The sequence below is a fragment of the Hyperolius riggenbachi genome, chromosome 5 (genome assembly GCF_040937935.1).
Source record: "Hyperolius riggenbachi isolate aHypRig1 chromosome 5, aHypRig1.pri, whole genome shotgun sequence".
NCBI classification, from domain to species: domain Eukaryota; kingdom Metazoa; phylum Chordata; class Amphibia; order Anura; family Hyperoliidae; genus Hyperolius; species Hyperolius riggenbachi.
This window is the reverse complement of record NC_090650.1, coordinates 43939216-43961471: the sequence shown is the minus strand read 5'-3', so window position 1 is coordinate 43961471 and position 22256 is coordinate 43939216. Positions and strand designations below refer to the sequence as shown.

The 22256-nt window shown below is 40.7% G+C and overlaps 1 protein-coding gene across 1 annotated transcript in view; it reads right to left on the bottom strand.

The window, feature by feature from the left end:
- Window positions 1–17105, bottom strand: part of SLC39A12 (solute carrier family 39 member 12) — a 58496-nt gene extending 41391 nt beyond the window's left edge. The window contains exons 1-6 of the mRNA XM_068235574.1: window positions 16658–17105; window positions 13296–13580; window positions 11558–11759; window positions 8025–8233; window positions 7001–7181; window positions 4575–4747 (exon numbers count right to left, since the gene is read on the bottom strand). Coding sequence (XP_068091675.1) covers window positions 4575–4747; window positions 7001–7181; window positions 8025–8233; window positions 11558–11759; window positions 13296–13580; window positions 16658–16927 — 1320 coding nt within the window. The 5' untranslated portion in view covers window positions 16928–17105. The remainder of the gene's footprint in view (window positions 1–4574; window positions 4748–7000; window positions 7182–8024; window positions 8234–11557; window positions 11760–13295; window positions 13581–16657) is intronic.
- Window positions 17106–22256: the final 5151 nt, after the last annotated feature.

Sequence of the window (22256 nt, the reverse complement as noted above, 5' to 3'; positions counted from 1 at the left end):
CTGGGATCAGTGAATGGGAAAATGATTCCCGATCACCGATCCGTGTCCCCAGCAGAAAAACCAAAGCTCTCTTACTAGAGGCTTCAGTCTTTCTGCAAAAAAAAGTTTCCCCGTCCTCCTTGTGCTTCCGGTGATTGAAAAGCACAAGGAGAAAACAATAAACTCAAGGTGGCCACCTTGTGGCCAAATAGTAAAACTACATCTACATATATTTTACATTAAAATATAGTAGCAAAAAAGTTTCTGTACCGTGTTAGCCAAACAAATTATATAGGTAGAAAAAAAACAACGTTTTGTAAGAAATAATACCTTTTAATGGCTAACTAATAGAGTTAAATGATGCAAGCTTTCTGGGATCTAGTCCCCTTCTTCAGGCATATTTCCAGATGTAAGCTGAAGTAAAACACTGATGCAGATAAATGGTAAACACGAAGATGACAGTTGTGTTGGTTACTGTTTATCCGTTAGGTGTCAGGTGATCAGCAGGCTGGAGCCAGTGAGTTAGTGCAACCATACATGAAATCCAGCAGGTTTCTGAAGATCATGAAGCCAAATCAATCATGTTACATAAGGTGTCATGAATCCTGTTCCACAATTTAAACCTTCTGTTAATGTCTTGAACATTTTCATAAATTTGTACTCAGAAACTTTTCTTGATTGATCATTTTTGAAGTTACCCTTAAGAACAAGTACTTTTAGATCTTGCATGCTGTGTCCTGGTTCACAGAAGTGTTGACCCACTGGTGTGTCCATTTTACCCTCATTAATTTTAAAGTGGTGATGGTTCATTCTTGTGCGCAGTTTTTGTCCTGTTTCTCCTATATACATTCCTCTTGAGGGGCATTTCATGCAGCGTATCATGTATACAACATTGGATGACTCGCAGGAAAATTGGTCTTGTACTTGATGATATTTCTGTGAGTTTGGTATTTGTATTTGGCTTGTGCTCAAGATATAAGGGCAGGTCTCACACCTTGTGTTATTGCAGGGTAATGTGCCTGAAGTATCTGGTGTAGATAATGCACTTCTGATAATCATTTGTCTCAAATTGGGAGGTTGTCTGAAAGCAAGCAGTGGTAAATCAGGAAAAACATCCTTCAGGCGTTTGTCTTTATGGAGTATTGGTTGTAGGGCTTTTGATATCTTCCTCAGTGTCTTTAATTTTGGGTTGTAGGTTACCACAATTGGGATTCTGTTGTATTCAGTCTTTTGGGTGTACTTCAACAGTTCCTCTCTTGATTTTAAAGTTGCTCTGTGTATTTGATCATCAACGATTTGTGGATGATATCCCTGATCTATGAATATTTTACGTAGTGACATAAGTTGTCTGTCTCTGTCTCAGAGGGTGCTATCCTGGCTACAATGGATGTTGAATCCCTTTATACCAACATTCCACACGAGGACGGTATTGCAGCTTGCCAACATTTCCTTCAGCTAAATGATCTACCAACAGAGCCCACACTACAACTTATCAGGTATATACTAACTCACAACTATTTTTCATTTGGGAATGATATGTATCTACAGACAATGGGCAGTGCTATGGGAAGTAGGATGTCGCCCCAATATGCAAATTTGTTTATGGCCAGATTGGAGGAAAACTTCCTTTCAACTTGTGAAATTAAACCATGGGCTTACTTCAGATTTATAGACGATATCCTATTAATCTGGACAGCATCACAGGAAGAATTAATCAGATTCCACAAAAACTTCTCAGAGTACCACAAGAACATCAAGTTAACGCTCAGCTTTTCAACCTCCCATGTCAGTTTCCTGGATACCACAATTTATATACAAGATAGAATTTTACAAACATCCATATACCGTAAACCAACTGACCGGCATATTTACCTAAAATGGAAGAGTTTCCACCCGGAACACACCAAAAAATCTATTGTTTACAGCCAGGCTCTGAGGTATAACCGAATATGTTCTAATTCAGAGGACAGAGACAGACAACTTATGTCACTACGTAAAATATTCATAGATCAGGGATATCATCCACAAATCGTTGATGATCAAATACACAGAGCAACTTTAAAATCAAGAGAGGAACTGTTGAAGTACACCCCAAAGACTGAATACAACAGAATCCCAATTGTGGTAACCTACAACCCAAAATTAAAGACACTGAGGAAGATATCAAAAGCCCTACAACCAATACTCCATAAAGACAAACGCCTGAAGGATGTTTTTCCTGATTTACCACTACTTGCTTTCAGACAACCTCCCAATTTGAGACAAATGATTATCAGAAGTGCATTATCTACACCACATACTCCAGGCACATTACCCTGCAATAACACAAGGTGTGAGACCTGCCCTTATATCTTGAGCACAAGCCAAATACAAATACCAAACTCACAGAAATATCATCAAATACAAGACCAATTTTCCTGCGAGTCATCCAATGTTGTATACATGATACGCTGCATGAAATGCCCCTCAAGAGGAATGTATATAGGAGAAACAGGACAAAAACTGCGCACAAGAATGAACCATCACCGCTTTAAAATTAATGAGGGTAAAATGGACACACCAGTGGGTCAACACTTCTGTGAACCAGGACACAGCATGCAAGATCTAAAAGTACTTGTTCTTAAGGGTAACTTCAAAAATGATCAATCAAGAAAAGTTTCTGAGTACAAATTTATGAAAATGTTCAAGACATTAACAGAAGGTTTAAATTGTGGAACAGGATTCATGACACCTTATGTAACATGATTGATTTGGCTTCATGATCTTCAGAAACCTGCTGGATTTCATGTATGGTTGCACTAACTCACTGGCTCCAGCCTGCTGATCACCTGACACCTAACGGATAAACAGTAACCAACACAACTGTCATCTTCGTGTTTACCATTTATCTGCATCAGTGTTTTACTTCAGCTTACATCTGGAAATATCCCTGAAGAAGGGGACTAGATCCCAGAGAGCTTGCATCATTTAACTCTATTAGTTAGCCATTAAAAGGTATTATTTCTTACAAAACGTTGTTTTTTTTCTACCTATATACATTAAAATATACACATTTACACATAACATAAAAATTAACTGTTTATTTCCCACACCAAAATATTACCCAAATAAAAAATTTTATGGAAAAAAAAAATTACAATTAAAAAAAAAACATAGTTACCTAAGGGTCTGAACTCTTTAAATATGCATGTGAAGGGGTTATACGACGCACATTTTTTAAATTATAAGCTTGTAAATAGTGATGGATGCAAAACGGAAAAAATGCACCTTTATTTCCCCCAAAAATATTGGCGCCATACATTGATAGGGACAAAATTTAAATGGTGTCATAACCTAGACAAACGGGCAAATAAAATACATAGATTTTAATTATGGTAGCGTGGATTATTTTAAAGCTATAATGGACGAAAACTGAGAAATAATGAATTTTTTCCATTTTTTTCTTATTAATCCTGTCAAAATGCATTTATAAAAAAATAATTCATAGCAAAATGTACTGCCCAAAGAAAGCCTAATTAGTGGTGGAAAAACAAGATCTAGATCAATAAATTGTGTTAAGTAGTGATAAAGTTATTAGCGAATGAATGGGAGGTGAAAATTGCTCTGATGCATAAGGTGAAAAATCCCAGCGGGCTGAAATGGTTAAGCTGCATTCCAATGCTCTACATACAGCACAATCTGCAGTTGTGAACACTCAATAAAATGTTGTAGTGTACTACCGCGTTCCATGCCGCACGCACGCCCGACCATGCTTTTATCACGTGATAAACATACTTATCGCATGAAGCGCAAAGCCGTACTCATGATAAAAATTATCACCCGATCGCTAAACTTTTCACGCGCAACACTCGCGCACAAAATGGTTTTTGAAAAGCTTTATCACGTGATAACTGTGTTATCACACTTTAGTGAACTGAGCCCAAAATCTTTATTAGCTGTTAATGTGTCTAAAAAGCTTCTAAGTGCATCTCTAGTTAGTTGTATGATGCAGAAAGAGAGGAGCAGCTCTGGTGATTATGGGAGTGTGGATCCCTATTGCATAGGAGACTAACACCACCGAAACAGAAAAAAAAAAAGTCCTCTAAGTAGTGTTTTCAATCTTCAAAGTTTCTTAATGGAAACTTGAGAGGTAGAACAATACAGATTTGATACTTAACCGGCGCTTTCTCCAGCCCCATAAGCAGGCACATCTGAATCCCTCACCATCCTCCCGCAGTCTGCCGTTCATTCGCAATCATCCCCGGTAACTGGTTCAGTCCCGTCAGTTGTGGTCTTATGCGCATGTGTGGACCTTTATTGTTCTACATCTCTGGTACACTTTAAGGGTAGATGAAACTTGGACGAAGTGGCCAACATTGACCACCTCAAGCGAGAATCTAGTACAGAGGCCCCAATGCCCCCCCCCCCTTGTCCACCGATCAGCTTGGTGGATTGACTCAGCTGAGCATTGGCCAAGGGCATTGTTCTGCCCACTCACCCCACCCACAACAGGCTATTTTTCAAAGCTGATATGAATAAATACATATGGCTGTGTGGCTGTGTTTCCAGGAAAAAAGGAAAAGAAATTTGCCATAAATCAAACCCCCTAGCTTTACCAGAGGAATGAGGTGCAGCAGGGCATCTCCGGATAGGGTTCCAACTGCCAGGCCCACAAACAACTGTAGGATGAGTTTGTAGCTTTCTTCACAAGAACTGAAGATGATCAGGGTAGCGCCAAACATGGATCCAACTGTCAAGAGCAAAACGGCAATGGTGCTGTAGCCATACCCTAGAAGTCACAAAAACAAGAGCGCTTACAGACAAACTGTTGTATTTTTTGTAAACTTTATATTTTTAATTAGTTATATTATGCTTCCATTATACAATCCATGTTGTAATGCCTCCAGTAATATTTCCCTCCTTATAGCATCTTGTCATATAGTGCCCCCAGCTATATGTATCTGTCTCATTGCTACACAGCTGATTTGCCAAAATAGTCAGGAATCTTAAAAGGCAAAACCCCCGAAATGCGAACTGGTTAATGTCAACTTAAACAACACACCTGATTTATAATAATTCACAGTTGATACCTTGTAGGAGGGCAATTAAGCATAAAATATAACTTTTAATTCATTTAGCTAGAATTGAACGAAATACAGATACTACTAATAGTGAACAACGTGACCACAATTGGGTTGATAGGTATATGGTTATTAGTCATACGACAAACCTATCAATCTCCCATTGTTTTTATTATAGACCCCACACCAAGAACCCATTCTTGGTGTGGGGTCTATAATAAAAACAATGGGAGATTGATAGGTTTGTCGTATGACTAATAACCATATACCTATCAACCCAATTGTGGTCACGTTGTTCACTATTAGTAGTATCTGTATTCCGTTCAATTTTAGCTTAATAATGTCAACTTACCCTGTCCCCAAACACAAACTAATACCGATGCCTAATGCTAACCGATACCCATAACACTAGACTTTACGGGAGGGCTTACACTTACTCAAATTTGCATGCAAATTGTGAATTTGCCAAAATGCATGAGCCACACATCTAACGAAAGTCCATGGAGAATCAATTGAATTTGTGAAAGTGCGTTTGCACTTTCTCATGTGGGAAAAAAGCACCAGAGCAGTCAAAACACCACATCTCCTCTAACACTGATACCTAATGCAGCACTTCCAGCTCTACTACAGTCAAAATCCTGTGTTTATGACTTGGTGCGGCTTTCAGCTTTAAAAGTCGTAACCACAGTATAGCAATTTTTCAAGGCCCTATGATCAACCCTTTTTATTTTGAAAACACTACAGCTTTTTTTTTTTTTTAATTCATTTTATGCACCAGACGTTTGCTTTAAAGGGAACTTGAAGTGAAAGAGGGATATGGAGGCTGCCATATTTATTTCCTTTTAAACAATACCAGTTGCCTGTCAGTCCTCATGATCCGGTGTCTCTTTAAAACTTTTAGCCATAGACCCTGAATAAGCATGCAGCAGATCAGGTACTCTAAGGCCTGGAACCTTTTCTGAGTGCTCAGTTGCGTAGCAAAGAAGCTGTGGGCCCCGGTGCAAGTTTAGCATTGGGGCTCCCCAAGCATGCTATAGATAACAATTGATACAATCAATTGATTGATCAAGGACAACCACAGTGTCAGAGGTGCAAGAAAGGGATGGGGAACAGTTTGTTAATGATCACTGCTATTCAAATCATCTATAGAAGTGATTATTACCAGCACAGAACCATTAAAGAGCTAATACTGTAGTTGAGAGTGGGTCCCTCTAGCCCAAGGGCCCCAATGCGGTCCCTACCTCTGCACCCCCTATTGCTACGCCACTGTGAGCGCTTTGTGATTTGAAAAGCTCTTGCTAATGAAATGTTATGGGTGTGATACCACTTGAGTGATGTGATTTTATAGAAAATCCCCCCTAGCATTGCATTACCAAGAGCTTTTTCAAATCACTAGCGCTTAGAAAAGGCTTCTAGTGGGTTTGAGCCCTCAGTTGACTTAGATTTTATTGGATTAGCCATATGCTTGTTCCAGGGTTTTGACTCACTAATTATACAAGAAGAGGCGCTATAACACATCCCAACACTCTCTAGGTTGCTCCTTTTTGTACCTTGCCTGAGGAAGCCTGTGTTGGACTCGCGAAACACGTTGCAGATTTTATTGGAGTGAGAAATAAACATTTTATATCTTTTACAATGTGTTACTGTTGTGTCATCTGTGGGGAGGTAAGTCCACCAGTACCCGACATTTTTAAGCGGTTCGTAATATATTTTATACTTCACTGGCGGTCTGTATACACAAATCAAGAAGATCAAGAGGGCTGCCAGGCATAGCTTATCAAGAGGGCTGCCAGGCATAGCTTACAAGGAAATAAATGTAGCAGCCTCCATATGCCTCCTACCTCGGGTTCCCTTTAAAGCCACTGTAGTATGAATGGTCCTGCCATAGGAAAGTTAGAGAATAAGATGAACTCTGTGTGTTGAATTGACTATGTAGCGCTTGGTTTGCAAATTAAGCTTACTTTCGAGAGTTGTCGGGGGAGGGAGCTGTGTGCTTGTATGGTCTTCCTCTGGGCAGGAGCAGGACAGCAGATGATGAATAATTGCTGGGCTAATTAGCTTGAAGTGCTCTCGTGATATTGGAGATTGGCTGTTTTGAAGGACGATCTTCACAAGTTCATAGGATGAAAAGCAAAGCTGGCCCTGCAAACCAATCCATGACCCATACATTAAGAGTTAGGAAACAGCAAGTAACACTTAAATGCTGTACAAATATTGATGAAGGGTGGTGCACGAAAACTGGCCTGGCTGCCTGCAAGAAACGTGAGTTTACAGGCAGACGCTGGATGGTCCCCTTGTGTGTCGTCTGCATTTGCACATCTGCCTAAATACTTATGCTGATGGCAGGCAGCCAGGCCAGTTTTTTGTGCACCACCCTGTAGTATGGCTCTGAGATGTTTGAGAAAAGAAAACTGTGTAATATCAGTTTAAATATACACTACAGTCAACATTTTCCCCTTGCTTATTAAAAATAATAATAAAAACACACAACAGTGCCGTAAATCATTAAAACCTTTTCCTGGGATTGCACTGACAGGAAGCTGAGCAACACTCTGCTCACTTCCTTGCTAGACAGATTTTCCTTTGAACTTAGGACAGCAGGTCATAACACTGTTTGGAGAGCAGACAGTGCAGGGATCTTATCTGGGTAACTGCTCTGACAGCTGCACTGATCCTGCAACATACTGCTTTTTTCTCAGTACAGGTTATTCTCTGACTGAACAACAATAACATATTTAGGACATTTGCAATGAACTTAGACAGTTGCTATCATAGACTTTAATTGGAAACTGGAAAAAAAATGTACTGTTTCTCAGTTTTCAAAATCTAGATAAAACCTGCAGAATCCAGACTACCAAAATTCATTTGCTCATTCCTGCTTAGAGTAACGGAGAACAGCAGAGCCCTGACAAAGGGTCTAGTTTTGGCCCTCTCAATACCTATATCCTTCTTTTCGGTACTACAGCTGTACATAGCAAATCTCACCTGGTCCCATCCAGCAGCATGGCCTTGCGACTCAGGTCTATCATGGTGGCCACTCCTCGGTTCCTCGTTCCTTTCCACTGATGGAACAGGTAATGGCTCATGATTTGTCCCGGGAATTACAAGACTTCTTGGTCTCCTTTTATGGTTGTCTTCTGCCCTCTGGAGACACGTCATCACTCCTTTCAGCCTCCCAATAAGCTTGTCAATTTCTAAGATGCAGTAATAGTCATCATTTCAGAGTTAGTTTTAACGAAGATCCAGATTCCAGACACTTTTATTTCATTATTCATCTTTTAGTTCAGACAAGCTGACCTTGATGCACAAAACTTTTCTCACCTTTGGGTTGATTTCCAAAACGTATCTCTACTTATCTCTACTTAAATATTTGATCTCATGAATTACAGAAGCTCTCCTTATACTTGTGGTGAGAAATAAGTTAGGTGAGTAAGCCTTGTGAATCCAAAGGAAAAAACAAAACAATCAGACAAGAGTTAGGGCCCGTTTCCACTGCGGCGATTTCGCTGCCGATTCTGCAGAGTTTCCCCGCACATGATTCGCACGGGGAAACTCTGCCATAGGGGATGACGGGGCCGCTGCGGAATCGCTCGCGGGAGCGATTCGCCCGGAATACCCCGCAGAATTCGCAGCGGAGGCTGCGAATCCCATAGCCGTGCATGGCACGGCTCATGGGATTCGCCTGCGATCCCGCCCACCCGCTCAGTGCGGTGTGCGTCTGCGAGACGCACGCCGCACAAGTGGAAATGAGCCCTTAACTCGTATGAACACATTTTTAGAGTGTAGGTACTGTACGGTTCCCAGACTTATGCCACTATCCTTGTTAGCTAAACCGAGTACATCTGAGATGAAAATACAAATCTAAATCTTGTTGTTTTTTTTACTGTGATAGGTTTCAGTTATCCAGGTAATATCCAATGAAAAGTAAGGTACCATCAACTGAATGCTTGTTTTTGTTTAAGAAGACACTTTATTACCCCAGCGGAGTAATACTACTTTAGTTCTGAAATGTAGAAATTACTATGCAGGAGTGGTGAAAGGATTGTCCACTTAAAGGAAATCTAAGGCCAAATAAAAACAAAAATTCTACATTTTTGTTCGAAAATCAAATTTAAAATTTCGTGAAAATTCATGCGAAAAGAAAATTGGCATTTTTGCTCATCACTGTTCAGACGCGCTTTAAGCAAACAAGAAATTACCCAGAATAATTTTGACAGTATTTCTCCACCTAATTGTTGGTATGTTCTTAATAGCAAAGTGCTGAAAAGTTATTTTAAACCAAAGATGAAAAAGGATCTCTAGGAGAAAAGGATAATAAGAAGAAGAATAAGGGCCTCCCTCTGTTACTGTGATGTCTCTTTCCACCAAGTGAAGTCTCCCCAAAGGAGGGACATACCTTTCCTGCAATATATATTTGGCTGGAATCACACATTAAGGTACAAACTTACTCAAGATCCACAACGGATCCTTAAGATAGCTACTGTATACCTCATTTAGGTCAGTTTTGGGAAAGGTTAAACAAACAGTTAATTTTGATAATCAAAATAGTGGTTTGTTAAAAAGGTGGTCAATAAACCCCACTACAGCAGTCAATCTTGCTGAGATCTGTATTGAAATCGGACCCCCCCCCCCCCCCCTAAAAAAAAAAAAAAAAAAAACACTGGTAGTTGTACTGCTTGATGCACATTAAAACTGTGTTTTTTTTCTATAAACAGCCAAGTAAAGCTACGACCCTCCCACAATATACCCCCCCCCCCCAAACACATGTACTAAATAGATAGTTCCTAGTCACACAGGTGACTAGGCCAACTGAGCTTACAAATCTCTAGTCTTGGGAAGTCGGACCCCACCCGGCCTTTCAGGTTTTATGAATGGGTGGCTCCTGACTCCCCAAGCACCGCACACAAAATGCTTATTACCATACCTTCACTACCTGGATGAGGGGACAAATGTTGGTTATTCCTTATGAGATCACTAACATGTAACGTTTGTTTCCACTGCAATTAATGTTTTCATGTTTCTTGGCTGCTTTACTCTGTTTTAATAACTGTTATTGTAAACTTATAACTTTATCTTAATGCCTTGTCAACAGCTTTCCTCTCTTACACATGAGTGTCTATTCACTTATGTACATACTATTTGTTACGAAAATGTCACTGTTTTACATGCTCTGTTAAAATTTAAAACCTTAATAAAAATGATTGAAAACAAAAACTGTGGTTGATAGGACCATTTACTTGATTGGAGAAAATTTACAAGCCACTCCGGATCACACCTCCGACTAATAAGCTGTCTAAAATTAATTGAATGTGAATTGTTTGGCAGGTCCTAATGGTAAAACTCCTCTTTTGTCAAACAGTTGAAAACTGACTAACTAATTAAAAAAAAAATCACCTAATACAGATAATCTTGACTGGGGTCTGCTGCCTTTCTACCTGAATCTACACCCTATTAAACATTGAAACATATGATGATGTAATCACCATTCAGTTTCTACAAGAAATAACTAATGTGATAACCAAAGGAAATTCCATAAGAGCTGAGGAAAAAAATATAGCAATGTCTTCCCTTTATCAGGTCTAGAAACATAAAGCTCAATGGAGACACTAAGGCTCAGTTCACCGTTAAAAAGCGGACCGGAATCAGAATGGATACTGTACAAACGAAACTAATGTGAACGGATCCACTGTTAACCTATGGAACTGTTCAACTGCGTCCGTTCGTACGGATCCGTTGCGTGCGTTCCGCTGGACAGACCACAACTTTGCTGCAGCACCAATTTTTCCGGACTGCTGAGCCCAGCGGACAAGAAAAGGAAGATGAAATAGTGAATAAACAGACCATTCGGAGGGCAAAATCCACTCGGGTGGGTGTCTGGGGGGGGTTGTGGGGATGCGAACCAGGCCATTCCTGTGCAAGTAGGTGGGTGCCGCAGCCATTCAAGTGGGTGAGGGAGGGTTAAGACTTACCCAGGAGTCTTCTTCATTGCAGCTAGGCGGTAGAGAGGGTTTTTTCCAGGCTTCTGTCTTCTTCGCGTCATGTGTCTACACGTATCATGTGACTAGTCACATGACGCGAGTAGTCACATGATGCGGAAGAAGACGGAAGCCTGGAAGAAGCTCTCTCTACCGCCCGGCTGCAATGAAAAAGATGGTTGGGTGAGTTTTTAACCCTCCATCGCCTGCCCGGCGGTGGCACCCTCTTTCAACCGCCCAGCTGCTGCACCCTACCTCCCCTGCGGGAGTGGCAAACTGAGTGAAAACGGATAAGATGGACTGGTGATCAGATCCGTTTTCAAGGATCTGTTTGCCAGTGTGGACCAAGACATACAGATCCGGTGAAGCGGAAACCGGATCCGTTTGGCTGAAAATGCCAATGTAAACCGAGCCTTAGATTCTGCACCTAACGAAGGGAGTACATACTCCTTCAATAAATTACTTGGTTCAATTCAAAAGTGTTACAGTACTCATATTCTATTTTTTGGTTAGAGATTTCTGATCTGCCATAACAATAGATACCTGGTGCAAACAGCTCATTGCTTCTATTCAAAGACTTGAAGATGGTCTCTGTAAAAATATCTGGACTGGGCAGTGAGTGTCTTCTGATGCAAATGTGTTGAATAGAGGACACCAAAATCACTTCAGCCAATCTCGGGAGCGTCAGCTCATCAATGCTGTGCAAAACTCCAAACTCTTTTTCCAGAGAGTCCACATCTGTACACTAGGATAAAAAAAAAATCCACAATAATAAAAAGTATGAAGGAGCTTTTTGAGGTGGTCCAATACTGTGTCTAATTCTATACCACTTCTTCATGTAGTTTTAAAAATCAACAGGTTTATATAACTGTAGTAAAAAGAAATTAAAGCAAAAGTGTAATTACATCCAAAGAAATTAATAAACATTTCGTTTTTTATATTGGCAGGAGACCTACGAAACGTTTCATGTCTAGAGTCCCACTAGACGCCAGTCCTGACCCTGGCCTGTTCTCTGCTAGCCACTTCTCCTGACTTCGGCCTCTTATCTCAAGCCTACTCTGCTAGCTGCCAGTGCTGACCTTGGAACAACTAAGGGTAGTTTAGGGGGTGGGAGGCATCCAAGGATAGTAGGGGTAAATGTATAATGCGATAGAACATATGGTAAAGTATCGTTGCCTTCAAGAAGTCAATTTCATGGAATCGATAACTTTCCAAAACCCAAAATTAATTATGCTGATCGGACAATGTGTTTCAAGGTGAAAAGCTGCTTCATCAGGTTAAATAAAAGTGCTGTAGGGAGGTCCGCCATAGAATAGCCCTCCCCCTACTCACTTTCACACAATTATGGCAGTTGGACTGAGAAAATGCAGTTCAGCAAGTGCTCTTGTAAGTAAAGAAACAAGTCAGAATCCCCCAGGAGATGGGCTAGCCCAAAACCTCAGAATCAGAATCATAACCTGGCAGATCTGTCATATTTTCACTACCAACTGTAAGTGACAGTGACACAGGAACAGAGGTATTTCTTTTGCATTTTTCTCAGGGAGTAATGTACATTTATATTTATCTATATTACATTTTACAATTTGTCTTTTAAAATGTAGAAAAATCCCAAATCGCATATTAACGCATGAAAAACATGATGCCATTGAAATACTTTTGATGTGCGGTGATCATGAAAAACGCTAAACGTATGCAAAGTCTAATAAGTGTGGAATATTGAACCCTGCAATTTTTTGTTGCATAAGTTAATGATAGGTCCACTTTAAAGGGGTTCTGTAGTTCTTTTAAAAAACAAAAACGAACACTTACCTGGGGCTTCTACAGCCCCACCTGCAGCTGTCCTGTCCTGCGCCGTCCTCCATTCCCTGCCACCAGTTACCATCCATCTATTCGTCTAACTAGACAAATGCAACTGCACCTGCGCGGCCGCAGCCATGCGCATCCAATCGCGTCTCCGGGAGCCTCCTGTGCAGGCGCAGTACAAAGTTTCCTCATACTGCGCCCGCGCAGAAAGTTCCCGGAGACACGAGTGGGAGCTAGGAAGTGCACAGTTGCATTTTTCTAGATAGACAAATAATTGGATGGTAACTGGCGGCAGGAACGGGGGATCGTAAAAGACGGTGGGGGACAGGACAGCTGCAGGGGCCGGTAGAAGCCCCAGGTAAGAGTCAGTTTTTGTTTCTTAAAAGAACCACAGAACCCCTTTAAGCCATTGCCTTACGCCATTTACCCCATTTATAATAATCTTTTTTAATTTCACAAAGCAAGTAAACAATCTCACCCCTTGCCCGTTAGGTATCTGGAAATGCCGCTTTGTGGCTACCAGGATTTCTTCTAGTTCCATAGCAGACAGATAATGGCAATCGTCCTCTTTGTGCAGGTTTAGTATGTTGTTGCGGTAGAACAGGTAGTCCATGTTGATGACACCGGCCCGTGAGGTGCAGAAGTCTTCTTTATTCAGGATGTAGTAGAGGAGAATCACTGATACCTTCTGCATTGTGTCCTCATCTAGCTTATCTCCAGGTTCCTTTCTGACCATGGAGAGAAGAGTTTCTGTCTGAAGACACTAATTACAATAAATAATGAAAGTTAAAAGGGCAGCTCACAATCCAAAACTGGGTAACAGTAAATTCGGGCGCCTGAGGCTAGTGGACAAATCGGGCGCCGCCATTCACTCCTATAATAAATATCGTTTAATGGGCGCCCGATAGGAAAAAAGGGCGCCGGAGAAAACTAACGTTTTAAAAGCGGCGCCCGGAGACTTAATGTTTTATTACTGTTTCTCATGATTACACATTATTTAATGATTTATACATTTTTAAATATTATTTTTAAACGAAAAACAGTACAATATTTTTTTCCAAACATTATTTTTAAACGAAAAACAGTACTTTTTTTTTTTTTTTTTTTACATTATTTTTAAACGAAAAAACCAACAGGGGGGTCTTAGGTTTAGGCACCAACAGGGGGGTCTTAGGTTTAGGCACCAACAGGGGGGTCTTAGGTTTAGGCACCAACAGGGGGTCTTAGGTTTAGGCACTAAAAGGGGGGTCTTAGGTTTAGGCACCAACAGGGGGGTCTTAGGTTTAGGCACCAACAGGGGGTCTTAGGTTTAGGCACCAACAGGGGGGTCTTAGGTTTAGGCACCAACAGGGGGGTCTTAGGTTTAGGCACTAACAGGGGGGTCTTAGGTTTAGGCACCAACAGGGGGGTCTAGGGGTTAGGGGTAGGTACAGGGAGGGTTACTTAGGCACCAACAGGGGGGGGTCTTAGGTTTAGGCATCAACAGGGGGGTCTAGGGGTTAGGGGTAGGTACAGGGAGGGTTACTTAGTAATTTTTTTTTTAAACGTTATTATACGTTTCACTATTTAAACGAAAGATTAATGTTTTTACAATTGCCGATTTAATGCACATTATTTAATGATTTATAACTTTAAAAACATTAATTTTAAACGAAATACAGTACAATACATTTTTAAACGTTATCCATGCTTATCGTTAAAAACCCGGCGCCCTTTTTTCCCAGCGCCCCTTTTTAACGTACGCCCAAAACTGTTCATTTAGTTCACATAGCCAAGTTGTTTGTGTAGCTCTTGGAAGCTCCTAGGACCTGATAGCCTTGCCAGAATTTTGTGTTCCAGGCACAGCCATTGAAAACCAAATACAAAAATAGTTGGGTGCCTCCTCTCAATCAATCCCTGTCAATTCTAAATCAAAATTTGAAATGTGCAACTTTATTCTAACCAGGGTTACTGCAAAACGTTGAACATAAAATCAAACATGCATTAACTATTTACAATACACCATAAAATCAATAAATCAGCTCAGATTGCACATAGAGTGAGTAGCACAGCCAGCTGTGACATCTACTCACTCAGTCATACGTCAATCGCACTTCATCCTCCACAGCTCACCCTATGCTGGCATGACGATATGCTGCCAAATGTCCCCCTTTACAGTAGCTAACCTAATTTATCCATCACAGGGATACAGAGTATTGTCACAAGGGAGGACCAGAACTTGTTACCAGAACAAGTTCATAAACACTTTCACATTATTCCATAACCAGTAAGTGGGCGTCACAAGTAGTGGTCCGTCACTAAACTTTAACAAAAATCTATACTGTATCTGTTGGTCCATGTGCAAAAAAAAATTTTAAGAAACAAATTTGTAGTGTTAGTCACTGTATGATGACAAATATGAAACCTTAACAGGGGGAACCAAAATACCTTCTTCAGGAAGCATTTCTCGTCTTCTAATAATTAGGCAGTGCTAGCAGTGCTTTAGTGTTTTTAGGAACCCTCTGTAATACTAGCCCCAGTATAGGTAGCCAGCTATAGGTGCCCCAGTATAGGTAGCCAGCTATAGGTGCCCCAGTATAGGTAGCCAGCTATAGGTGCCCCAGTATAGGTAGCCAGCTATAGGTGCCCCAGTATAGGTAGCCAGCTATAGGTGCCCCAGTATAGGTTAGCCATGTGTAGGTGCTCCCAGTATAGGTAGCACAGTATACTGTAGGTGCCCCCAGTATAGGTCTAGATATATAATGTGGGAGATGTTGTACAGAGTGATAAATACTAAATAATTGTTTGGTACCTTTTAACGTAGGGCATTTATGTCCTTTTTGGACATTTTGCCTTTTTGTATGTTGTATACATTCCATTGTGTTTTGCATAAGCTGTCTTTTGTATTGTTGCATTGAAAATGTAATAAAAAAATAAATAAGAAAATAAGCTCAGCATAATTTATATTTATTTAAAAAGTTGTCTTTGTTTTATTTGGTTTTCATAGCCCAATAAGTAAAGTGTTCTGTTGTTTACATAATTCTAAAATAGTTATTTACTTTTTGTGCCATTACAACCTAATGTGCCATTATATTTTTACAGGGCTTAAACTTGTTAATGTAACCCGCTTTCAGCATGCTGCTTGCCCACTTCTAAAAGGCAAGTCCAACAGTATGCTTTCCCACTGTTAAAACATTCAAAGCACGTACGCCAGCACAATTAGTTTTGGTGCAGCCAGGGGAACCTCGTTGGAATACCAATCTTCTATGCCAAACACACTTCTTCCAACTCATTTCTTGTCAAAGGTAACACTTTTTAACATAATCCTCACTCCTTCCAGCATTCTGTACATTAAAAAATAGGATAGAAACAGATTTTTTTTTATTATGAATTTAGAACACATAAAAGAATAACAGACATACATCTAGACTAATGGAATGTAGAAAATCACAATGTAGCAAGCATGCTGCTTTTAACAAAGCAAACCGTATAAATCCCTGTAACGTTTAAAATTCAATTAAAAAATATCTAAAAATATTAATTGACTAGCAAAAAGAAATTTCTATTTCTAATATAAAGAAAGATGTTAAAAAAGCATATAAAAATAAATAAATAAAAGCATAGCTGTACTATTTCCTCTCTGCCTCTCTTTTAAACAAATAACTTAAAAAACAAACTGCATAAATCCTTGTAACTTTTAAAATTCAATTAAAAAAAATATATAAAAATATTAATTGACCAGCAAAAAGAAATATCCAATTCTAATATAAAGCAAGATGTCAAAACAAAACATAAATAAATAAATAAGTTGAGAATTGAGATATAATAAATATAGCAACACTCAAAGAAATCAATACTGACCCGATTACAAGTTTGCTGTCTGTCATTTATAAAGCTGGGGCACTCCACCTTTTCCAACAACAAAGTTAAAATCTCCTTTGAGCTGTTTCTGCGGAGTTCAGTTTCATTCCCAGGCAGGAAAGTATGAAGAGTTTGAAGCAGTCCTTTATGGATGGAGGTCTGGTTGGCGAGCTCATGGCGGGATTCAGCAGCATGCTCTTTCATGAGGATTACCTCAAAGGCCGAGAAAAAAACAGCTATCCAAAAAGGATGCTTCTTCCAGCTCCACATAACTGCTCTGTTCCTTTATCACCAACGTAAACATATACAGCTCCGTCTATAGCACAGACTTATAGATTAAAAATCTATAAAGGTTAATACAAACAAAAAAGCAACCTGCTAAGTAGAATGGCTGCAATGTGTTTTGAAGGAATTTATTAATTGGTTCACTAAGCTGATTTGCAGTGACAAGCTGCTTCTAGACAACAGGGGTCTGTGCACAGTTTGCAGCATGAATTAGCCTGACTCCAGATCAGGGCACATGAAATGCAGCAATCCTTTCTTTTTGGGGAGGGGGAGCTCTTGAAATTAAAATTTCTCAAGATATATGTTTTCCCTTCTTAGAATGGAAAAAAATATATATAATTTAATAAAACTTTATATAAAATATTTCCCTGAACTTTGGGATGCCTTAAAGTTTTTTTTTGTACTTCCCTCAAACAAACTTAAATAAATAAAGTACATTTTTAAAAAAATTAAAATAGATCTTTTAAACAATACGAGTTGCCTGGCAGCCCTGCTGATCTATTTGGCTGCAGTAGTGTCCGAATAACGCCAGAAACAAGCATGCAGCTAATCTTGTCAGATCTGACAACATTGTCAGAAACACGTGGGGCTTGAGACACAAAAGGGTGCTAACTTAGTTTTTAAGCGATGCGCGCGAAACGTCGCACGGTGGGACAAACGGGTGCGCCGTTTTAGCCGCACCCGGTGCAACGTTTTGATCGCACCTGGTGCGACGATTCACGTGAACCACGCATCGCTAAACTTTGTGCACGATTGATAAAATCTTTGGTCGTACTAAGTGCTTAGCACCGTAGTTAGCGCGCCCAAAGCTTTTAGGCGTGCTGAGTTAGTTAGAAAAGAATTGCTAGCATTGGGATTCAACTTGCAGGATCACGGCTTATATGTTCACTACAGGGGCGTAACTAGAGGGGAGCAGCCCCTGAGACTGCAGGAGGGCCCAGAGCTGTTGGCGGTACCAACTACTAACCTTCCCATCCTCCGGCACAGTGGACTATATTTCAGATCCGGTGTTTTTTTTTTTTTTTTTGTGGCTACACTTGTTATGGGCGTCACGTGAAAGTTATGTGGGCCACACTCATTGTATGACCCTTGTGCAGGGACGTAACTGGACATCACTGGGTCCCACTGCAAAACTTTGGATGGGCCTCCCCACCCGGGCCCCCTCGCTTCCTGCACAGGAAAACTGAGGACTAATGTGTTTTGCTCATGTAGATAAAAACACTTATTAGACATAAAGGAAACGTCAGGCAATCTATGTTAAACCCGGAGCTTCCTCCAGCCCCTTGCAGCCAACAAGTCCCTCGTCGCAACTCCACCCCCAGTACATATATACACACACAGCCGTATTATTTTACTACATGAGAGCACATGCTATATGGAGGAACAACAATGACATGCTGAACATAAGATATAGTATTCCACTTTCACACATTCAAACATTCAGAATGTCTTGGACTCAGTATGAGACAACAAGCTCTCAATGAGGCAGCGACAGTCAGACATCAATCTTACCCACTCCACGGTGTCAGTAATCAGACACCTTAAGGTCACTAGCCTGTGTGTGATTAGAATCTAGGAATCTCTTCTGAGGGATTGCTGAATTAGGGCCAGTCTACAACTTTTTTTCAACATGTGACTCCTGTGTTTGTAACATTGCACATTAAGTCATCAGATCTTTGCTGCAGTGTGAGACAGATGTTTTTTACGAACCCTAGGGAGCAGGGACAGTGTACAAATTCCAAAGTGTGTATGATTCCTTATCTGTGTGATGAATAGGGGACAATATCAGGCTGAGATGAAGAGATTGCTGGGAGATGAACACACGTATGAGAAATTGAGGGGCAACCCTATTTGTGCATACAGGAATACCTTGAAAAATATACTGTTGGTTGATGAGAGGGAAGGTATCATTATTAACACCCATGAGTTTAAGTACCTCCTTTCCACCACGCCTAGAACACCAGTGATATATTTTAACCCCAAAATTCATAAAGATATACAAAACCCCCCTGGACGTCCTATTGTTAGTGGAGTAGATTCCCTAACCCAGCGTGTAGGTGCGTATATTGACTGGTTCTTACAGGATGAGGTAAAGAAACTTCCAGCGCTACTGAGGGATACAAAACATGTCTTACAGATCGTGGGGAATGTGGATGTTGAGGATGAGGATTGGCTTATTACAGCCGATGTTTCGTCTTTGTACACCGTCATTCCCCATAATAAGGGGATGCAGGCAGTACAGGAAGCATTGAGTAATGGTTTGGCATTAGAAGGGAATCAAATAGATTTTACTATGGACCTTCTCAAATTCTCACTGGGAGCACTGGTGAAGTTATTTATGCCCCAGTCATACAGTATCTCACTATTGCAGTGCCTTTCTGTTTTCTATGCTTGGAGTACTCGAGAAAAGACCACATTGAAAAGATCCTGCATACTGGCTGGGCCAGGGGCGCTGTTTGCTGATCCTGAGAAGGGCAGCCCAAATATCTGGTGAGCGTATAGCGTAACCATTTACCACAGGAAGAGTGGGAAAAGTTCCTTACACCCAAGGACTCTGGGAGGAATTTTATATGGACTTTGGGAATGTTTATGTATTAAGGGACATTGTTTTATGATTCTTCTGTATCTGTAGAGCGCCCTGTTATTACTCCCCATATTTCTGCTTAAACCTTGCCTGTAATTATATTGGGACCACCAGACCAGGGATGGTCGTAGTCAGCCAACTTCGCTACGCTGGAACTACGCGTAGTTCTATGCAATTACGCTTCGCAAACTATGTGTTATGATCGGTGTCTGTGTTATCCTGCTGGTGGCTTTTCTGATGAACTGTGCTGTGGACTTCCACGATCAGCCAGCAGGTGTCTCCCGTGTTGCTGAGAACTTTGCAGTTTCCCGGATCACCAGCAGATGGAACTATAGGAACTTCCTGAAAGATCACCTGATCAATGTGCTGCTACTTAAAGGGACACTTAAGTCAAACAAAAAAAATGAGTTTTACTCACCTGGGGCTTCCAATAGCCCGCTGCAGCTGTCCGGTGCCCTCGCCATCTCCCTCCGATCCTCCTGACCCCGCCGACAGCCACTTCCTGTTTCGGTGACAGGAGCTGACAGGCTGGGGACGCGAGTGATTCTTCGCGTTCCTGGCCACAATAGCACCATCTATGCTGCTATAGCATATATCATATACCATATAGCAGCATAGAAGGTGCTAAATGTGTCTGGGAACGCGAAGAATCACTCGCGTCCCCAACCTGTCAGCTCCTGTCACCGAAACAGGAAGTGGCTGCTGGCGGGGCCAGGAGGATCGGAGGGAGACGGCGAGAGCACCGGACAGCTGCAGGGGGCTATTGGAAGCCCTAGGTGAGTAAAACTCATTTTTTTTGTTTGACTTAAGTGTCCCTTTAAGGCCGGACTTCCTAGCAGCACATTGCTAGATCATTTTGTTTGGTTCCCTGCAGTGTTGTGACTCTGGCCATCACTCCTGTATTTTGCACTCCTGGTATATTGACCCTTGCTTGTCCAACTATTCTCTTGCCTTCTGTCTTGGTACTTCTCATTCATTCTGATTGCCTGGTTTGATTACTGCCTGTCTGACTATTCTCTGGTATGCTGATTTGGTTATATGCTCCTGTCCTGTATATAGTGTGTGATATGCATCATTTTCGTTTTGTATATATTCTGTTTAGATAGACTAATAGGTTCAGTTAGTTGTGGTGCACCACGTGTAGGTTGTATATAGATTGTATGTGTTTGGTGATCTGTGTTAGTACACACTGCATAATTGTTAATAAACACATTTATCATTTCTACTCCGTTGTACAGACGTTTGTATTTCAGTGTGATCTTCTGGTTTTGTTTAAACCTAAGGGTTGACCATGCAGAAGTCATGGATCTGTCAGTCTGGGTCTTGTCACGACCACAATCTGCATGGTCAATCGTTACACTATGGTTTCGAAATCAGAAGCTTCGCTATGTTTGCATTTCATAGACTATGCGTTAAAATATGGAAGCTTCGCGTAGTGCGAAGCATAGTGTATGCGGACGCTTATGCCCTTATGCGAAAAAATAAAAAAAAATTCCGCAATAATCCACTAAATATACGCATGGGTAAACTAATATATGTGTACATTCCGCCTTCCAATGCGGAATTGTATACGTATAGAAGGGCAACAATATTTCTGCGCATGCGCAATGATCCTTATAGACGCAGTTACCGCACGCGTAGTTGACTTTGCAATACATACATCAACTACGCGTAGCGGGCGAAGCTTCGAATAGCGGTAATACGACTATGCAGAAATACGTACTCAATGTTTTTAAACTTCGTCTATGAACTACGATGCGTAGTTACGGACTACGACGCGTAGATTCGCACTGGCGTTGTTTACGAGAAACCCTGCACCAGACCACATTCTGTCTCTCTCCTGTAATTTAAATCATTGATTCCCCTTATAGTGTGCCCTCCTATAATGATGAGCCAATGAGTTTGCTGGACAGGAAGTATCTAACTTCCCTTCCTGTGTTCCAATACAACGGGCTCCTCTTTTCAGCTAATACCTTCCCTCCTCTTCCTCCATCTCTGGCTGTTTGTAGCTGTTGCACTCCAGTCTTGCTCTGCATTAGCAATACCAAAAGGGACCCAATGTCAGAGTGGAATATACAGTGTGACAGCAGTGGACAGAAGATGAGATGAAGGCATAACCTGAAATGAGGAGCCCAGGGACCAGAAATGGCAAATTGAATTGAATCGAATCGAATCCCAATCGGACATGTTGGATTTAATCGGATCGTAAATAGAATCGTAATCGAATCGTATAAAGAATCGTATCGTGTAGATTGGGCTTATAACATTTAAAAAATCTGATCAATGTAGCACACACACAAACGTGTTCAATTTTTCCCCAATTATGAAAGAAATGATTGAAAATGCATAAAAAATTTGCTTGGGTCTGTATATGAAGCAATTGATATCTACCACACACACCATTACGTTTTCATAAAATTTGATCAGAAAAATCCAAACACTCCCAATTTTGTGAAAAAAACCCTGATTGTTTTTTATCTATTTGCTGTAAAATTAGATAATATTATTGTATGGTGTGTGGCCACCTTTAGACTGGCAAGTAAAGTTCAAGCTGAATAAAATGTGTACCAGCTCAAAATCATTAGCATCTTATTAATCATTTTTAATTACTACACAATGGCCCATTTGCAATTAACTTTTTCTCCTGAGTTTTCTCCTACATAAAATGTTTACACCTTGTCATAAAATTACCTTTAACCTTCCTGGCGGTAAGCCCGAGCTGAGCTCGGG